This window comes from Fragaria vesca, linkage group LG5, assembly GCF_000184155.1.
Source record: "Fragaria vesca subsp. vesca linkage group LG5, FraVesHawaii_1.0, whole genome shotgun sequence".
NCBI lineage: Eukaryota > Viridiplantae > Streptophyta > Magnoliopsida > Rosales > Rosaceae > Fragaria > Fragaria vesca.
The window spans coordinates 16,838,779-16,845,177 of record NC_020495.1 but is presented as its reverse complement, the minus strand read 5'-3'; the positions used below and the strand labels follow the sequence as shown (position 1 = coordinate 16,845,177).

General features: G+C 36.8%; 1 protein-coding gene across 1 annotated transcript; it reads left to right on the top strand.

Annotated features, from left to right (window-relative positions):
- Positions 1 to 1,026: 1,026 nt before the first annotated feature.
- LOC101295238 (purple acid phosphatase 23-like) lies at positions 1,027 to 5,323 on the top strand. The gene is made up of 7 exons (XM_004301482.1): positions 1,027 to 1,300; positions 1,382 to 1,573; positions 1,956 to 2,292; positions 2,676 to 2,893; positions 3,102 to 3,292; positions 4,493 to 4,774; positions 4,883 to 5,323. Exons 1-7 carry the CDS (start codon positions 1,027 to 1,029, stop codon positions 5,021 to 5,023), a joined length of 1,635 nt encoding a protein of 544 aa, XP_004301530.1. The 3' UTR covers positions 5,024 to 5,323.
- Positions 5,324 to 6,399: the final 1,076 nt, after the last annotated feature.

The window sequence follows — 6,399 nt, the reverse complement described above, 5'->3', positions numbered from 1 at the left end:
TACTGAGCAAATTTGGAGGTCTCAATAACCGCACTCAAAATGAAATTGGGTTTCCCGACGACTTTCCGTTATGTTTGTAATTAATTAAAATAATAAAAAATAATATATCGTGAGTAATCAATGCAAGGAAAAAATAGAAAAAAGTGGTTCCTTCAAAAATCTCTTACATTTTTCAATATTCAGCGTTCCCAAACATAAGAAATGAACAACTTTCTTTTACTAAGAGGCCGAAGAGTACGCATTGCTAAATGAACACATATATTATATCACCAACTTAATCAAATGGATTGCAAACCTAATTACAAGATCTATTACAGGTAGAAAGTAGGGAAGAGAGAGTGAGAGACAATTACAATCAAATATAACTTTAACTAACTATAAATATATACTACATCTTTTCTTTTGCAAGTAAGGTGCCCCTTATTGTCCAATTTTGCTTCTGTGGTACCGTGTGGCTTTGCTTTCAAGGCATTCTTATAGGAGCAAGTAAAATCAAAACGGGATTGATCGTACATGAATGTCTAATTTAAGCTAGAGTCGACTATACGTTAGAGGTAGACTGACCCTCTGAAGTAATAGACCAACCCCTTAATCATAGACTAGTTCGAAGTCACATTTCGATTTAGTCTATCAATCATGAAGCCATGAAACATATATCGACTTCTAAAGGCACACGGGACCTCCCATAAAGTAATAGTTGAAGAGAAGCAAACGGCAAAGAGAGCAATGCAAGAAATAAGAAAACAAGCAGTTGACATTGTTTCCTAAACTTCCCGCTAAGCACTTTGTAATTGTATGATCTCTATATTATTTTATTCTATATCCAGCAGTCCAGCGATTTCCTAATTCCTTGGTTGCTGACACGTTCACCTTTCTCTACATAGAAATCATATCCAACGGCATATTCTTATGAATCCACTGTACAGATGCCATAGACCTTATCACTGTCTCCACATTCTGAACCAAACGTACCCATGATCAGAACTCAGTTCTGTCTCTCTCTACTCGAAGCAGAGAGATAGAGCCATGCACAAGTACCGTAAGCTATGGATGATCATCACTTCACTGGTTCTGTTCCTGGTAACAAAGATGGTGCTTGGTAGTGATCATCGCATACCCACAACTCTAGAAGGCCCATTTAAGCCTGCAACTCGGCGCTTTGACCCATCACTCCGCAGAGGCAGTGATGACTTGCCTATGGACCATCCCCGGCTCAAGAAGAATGTCACCCTCAATTTCCCCGAACAAATATCTCTTGCAATATCTTCACCTACTGCAATGTGGGTTTCTTGGGTTACTGGTACGCTTTTGTCTTGTCCTCTCTATTCTCAGTGTCTTATGAGGTTGAATTGCTGAATTGGGTTTGCTCTTTGTTGGGCAGGGGATGCCCAGATTGGGAAAAATGTGACTCCACATGATCCTTCAAAGGTTGGGAGTGAGGTGTGGTATGGCAAAAAGAGTGGCAAGTATAAGAGTGTGAAGAAAGGGGTTGCTGTGGTTTACAATCAATTGTACCCTTTCGAAGGCCTCTTGAATTACACTTCCGGCATCATTCATCATGTCAGGATTGATGGTATTGAAACTTTCTGATTCTGGTTATCAATGTGCAATTATCTTTTCCATCAAACTCTGTAATGTTAATGCAGTTGTTCTGTGGAGGAACATGGTTCTTAGGATGAGTATTAGTGGCCAAATGATGCTTAGCTGAGTCGATTGCACAATGGCATTGTCTGTGCTCAATTATAATCATATAAGTAAAAACTCATTAGATTGAACACTGTAAGTGTTCACCGTTTGATTGAGAATGGTAAACTTTGGTTTCATAGTTAAAGTTGAAACTGGATGTCTTATCAGAGGATGGACAATAGGTTACATAATTGAACAACTGGAAGAAAATAAAGTAGAAATACACTAATAGTTCCTCTACGATTGAACAGCTCACTTCTTTGTTGTAGGTCTTAAACCAGGAACAAAATATTATTACAAGTGTGGGGATAGCTCCATGCCTGCCATGAGTGAAGAGCAGGCCTTTGAAACATTACCATTGCCTAGCCCAAACACATATCCTCGTCGAATAGCTGTTGTTGGAGATTTAGGTCTCACAAGCAATACCACTACAACCATTGATCATTTGATTCAGAATGAGCCTTCAATGATTGTAATGGTTGGAGACTTAAGTTATGCCAATCAGTACCTTACAACAGGTGGTAAAGGAGCTTCATGCTATTCATGTGCATTCCCTGATGCACCTATCAGAGAAACATACCAACCGCGCTGGGATGGGTGGGGAAGGTAATATTTCTGACAATTCTGATTAGGAATGAAATGTTATTACAGAATTACAGATGATTTATCCTATTACTACATTCTATTGCATCAGAAGTCCATTTTGCTATCCTTCTAAGATTATCTGTTGAAAAATCTGCCTATAACATGGGAAGTAAATGATTCTCATATGGTCACTTTTTCATTTTATTAGATGTTATAGTTATTGTTTGAATGTCTTTATATTCCATGCCATGAGTCTTGATGAAGTAGTATGTTCATTGTTTAGTTTTGTTAGAGACATTTTGGGTAGCCTGAACTGTTTCAGATACTGATATATTTTGAACACTAGATTTAGTTAGTTTGTTCTTTTCTTTTTCTTTTTAAATAAGGTTGAGATGGCTGTTCAGATTCATGCAGCCATTAACCTCACGAGTTCCAATGATGGTTATTGAGGGAAACCATGAGATTGAGCCTCAAGTTGCTGGAATCACTTTTGCATCCTATTTGGCAAGGTTTGCAGTTCCATATGAGGAATCTGGCTCAAAAACCAACTTCTACTACTCTTTTGATGCTGGAGGAGTGCATTTCATCATGTTGGGAGCATATGTTGATTACAATGCTACAGGTAACTGATGCCCTTTTTCTTTTTCTCTTAATTTTATTTTTTAAAGAACAAAGTTATGATATTAAATGTTCTGATGTGGTGCCAACTGCTGTATTATGGTTTTTTCTTTTTGCTTCTTTTTTGACAGTGTAAGCACTTCTTCAACTGGACACTTTGTGACATCATTTGTTCTTTTAGTTGCACATTCTCACATCAATGTTCATTTTAGGTTCACAGTATGCTTGGCTTAAAGACGATCTACATCAAGTGGACCGGTCGGTGACCCCATGGCTGGTAGCTGCATGGCATTCACCTTGGTATAATAGCTACTCTTCTCATTATCAGGAATTCGAGTGCATGAGACAGGAAATGGAAGCCCTTCTTTATCAATATGGTGTTGATATTGTTTTCTCTGGTCATGTAAGTTTGAGCTGATTAATTTTGTAGATATTAGTTATTAATATCCTTACTGTTGGGGTTATCCTTTTGATTTTCTTTGACATATCTTGTCTCCTTCAATTTATTCTCCAGAATCTATCAAGTTATTTCCAATGTCACTGATAAGGTTCCTTCTCTTCCCAGAACCTGAAGATGTGAGCATTGCAATATGATAATCTGCTTTTCTGTAGATGGACTATAACTTAACTGATGTTTGTCTTTTGGAAGTTGTATCATTTCTCATAAAGAAAAATTACAGATTCTCTGTCCTGAAATCGGTTTTATGGTTATTAATCATATAGGGTTTTGAAACAAATTGCTCCTGAATGGAAGCAACTTAGACTATAAATTAGGATCTAATCCAGTAAATTTGTGAAACTTAAAATCCACCATCAGAGTTGAAATCTCTTGTATTGCATGTGTTTCATGGCATTAAACGTTTGTGTATGGATGGTATATAAGTATAATTATATATGCCAGTGAATATATCTCAGTATTGTATGCTGCCAACGTTATTTATAGTTTGTCCAATGAAACTATAAATTATAGTTCCTTTGGCTATTCTCCACTAACAGTGTAATTTTATTTACCAAATTTGTTCCGGTTTTATTACTTTGGTACCAATTTATCCCTTGACTTTGAGTTCTTCTCTTTTTTGAGAAGACCCTTGACATACAGTTCAGGTACCATAGGTGATAAAATCCACCAACTTTTTATAGTTCCTTTTGATTAATCTCCAAAGTAGGACTTGCTTATCAGTCATACTTAGACGAAAGAAAGAATATTCTGCATTTTATATTATGCTGATACAAGTTCTTCAACATCACATGATTGGGTTGAAGTTTTTACTTTTTGAAACTGAATGGGAAGTTCAAAAGTTAACCAGGGATATCAGACTCATATATAAGTGAGAATAACATTGATGAGATGTCAGTCCTTTCCATAATAGCTTTAACAGGTAGGCCTGTACCTTAAAATTTTTTAATTTGTATAGTCTGGTTGTCTGTCAAATTGTTTGAACTGATGGTTTCGTGTTATATCTATTAGTGAAGCTGATTGGGTGATAAAATAGTACTATCTTAAGGTGGATATTGTAGGCTAGACAAAAAATGCAATTGTAGGCAATCCAAAGAAGATAATGTGTCTGGTTGAAGAAGGTTTCTTCTTTGCTGTACTTTGCAGGTGCATGCTTATGAGCGGATGAATCGAGTTTATAACTATACGTTAGATCCATGTGGACCTGTTTATATAACAGTTGGAGATGGTGGCAATATTGAGAAAGTTGATGTTGATTTCGCTGATGACCCTGGGAAGTGTCCGTCAGCTGGAGACAACATACCGGAATTTGGAGGGGTATGTCATCTGAACTTTTCTTCTGGGCCTGCTAAAGGGAAGTTTTGTTGGAACGAACAGCCAGAGTGGAGTGCTTTTAGAGAAAGCAGCTTTGGTCATGGAACACTTGAGGTACAATTTGCAGGTTAGGAGGTGTAAATAACGATGAAACTATAAATAAACATGCATTACCTAAGAGTGATCTCTCTCTTCATTATCCGTTTTATATCTAAATTGCAGGTTCTAAATTCTACATATGCTCTATGGACTTGGCACAGGAATCAAGATACTTACAAGGAAAATAGCAATGGAGATCAAATCTACATTGTTCGACAACCTGAATTGTGCACTCCAGATTTAAATGTGACTTCTCAATTTTAACATCGCACCTTTTTATACCCTGAGATTTGACAGCAGTTTCTAGCCTCTTCCAGTCTTTCAAACAGAAAGGAATAATCCTCTGACGCCTACTTAAATCAGGCGAACAATTGCAAATAATTTGCCCCTCTCAGAGCATGATTGATCATATATGTGGCCAAATTGTCATTGACTCGTTGGAAATGCACAATACTACTGGTTTGGCTTTTGCAGTTTTGCAGCTGGTAGTTTTGTTTCAGAAAGAGCAAGAAGACCATGTTCCTCAATGCCTTGTTCACTTGTAGTCCAGTATAATAGACTTCACCACATCAGAATGTTCGGTAAAATCTATGAAAATAATGTAACAGTTATACGTATACTTTCGTGCTTCAAATAAAGGTTGGTAGACGTAGATCATTGGATCCAAAACTTAATCGAAGAGTAACTGATTGGTTTGGCGTTACATTTTTATTGTTTCTGCTGTAGTAACAAGAAGCTCAAATTCAGGACATTTTCAAACAAGGATTCTGAATGCACTTTTCATTCTGCTTGTTTGGTATGTTGTTTTAGTTTGTTTTTGGAATGATTTTGGCTCTCCTCACCTCATGTAATTTCTTTTTATTATTAATAAAAAACTAATAAGGGACCGGCGGTGTTCCCAGTTGTAGCGGTCTCTAGAGTGGGTGTTCTATCATCCAACAGACTATTACAGAGGAGCTGATATCACTTAATACTTGTCGAATAACTATAAAACAACAAAAATTCTGAATGCACATGCTCACTCAATTACTATCTTTCACGGCTCCTCGATCAAGAAGGAACAAGTGTTCATGAGACATGTTCATTCATGACTACATCATCTGCTGATGCTTTTGGATCTAGCCGGAAGTCGTTTTCCGGTGTAATCCAGGAACTACAACAATCTGGTACACCTAGTGAGAATGAAAAGCATTCGTGTCTGAAGATTCTTAAGTATACCTGGAAAAAGTACTTAACAACTATCAACCAGTACCTGAACTAAGTTTTCACATTGAAGCCAAAACTCTCCAGAGTTAGGCCTCGTTTGTTTCATGAAAAATAAACATCAGGAAATAAAAATTGTTCATTTCTAGTGTTTAGGAAAGCATAAAGAAAGGAAACACTTTCTTGATTGATGGAAAAATATGGGGGAAAGTGTTTTCCTTTCTTCTGTCTCTGCATTTATTACTCACAACATAATTTTTTATTATATTAAATCTCAACTCTTTGACAACTTTCCAATAGACTTTCCTGATGTTACCAAACATTGGAATAAAAAATTCTTGTAAAATTTCATTCCCCTTCTCTTTCCCTTCCCATGGAAAAGAGGAAGGAACCACTTTCCGTTCCGCGAACCAAACGATGCCAAATCACAGTCAATA

Coding starts and splice junctions, on each gene's coding strand:
- LOC101295238 (XM_004301482.1), top strand. CDS start 1,027: ATGCACAAGTACCGTAAGCTATGGATGATCATCACTTCACTGGTTCTG. Junction 1,301..1,381: donor GTGGGTTTCTTGGGTTACTG/GTACGCTTTTGT, acceptor TTTGTTGGGCAG/GGGATGCCCAGATTGGGAAA. Junction 3,293..4,492: donor ATATTGTTTTCTCTGGTCAT/GTAAGTTTGAGC, acceptor TGTACTTTGCAG/GTGCATGCTTATGAGCGGAT.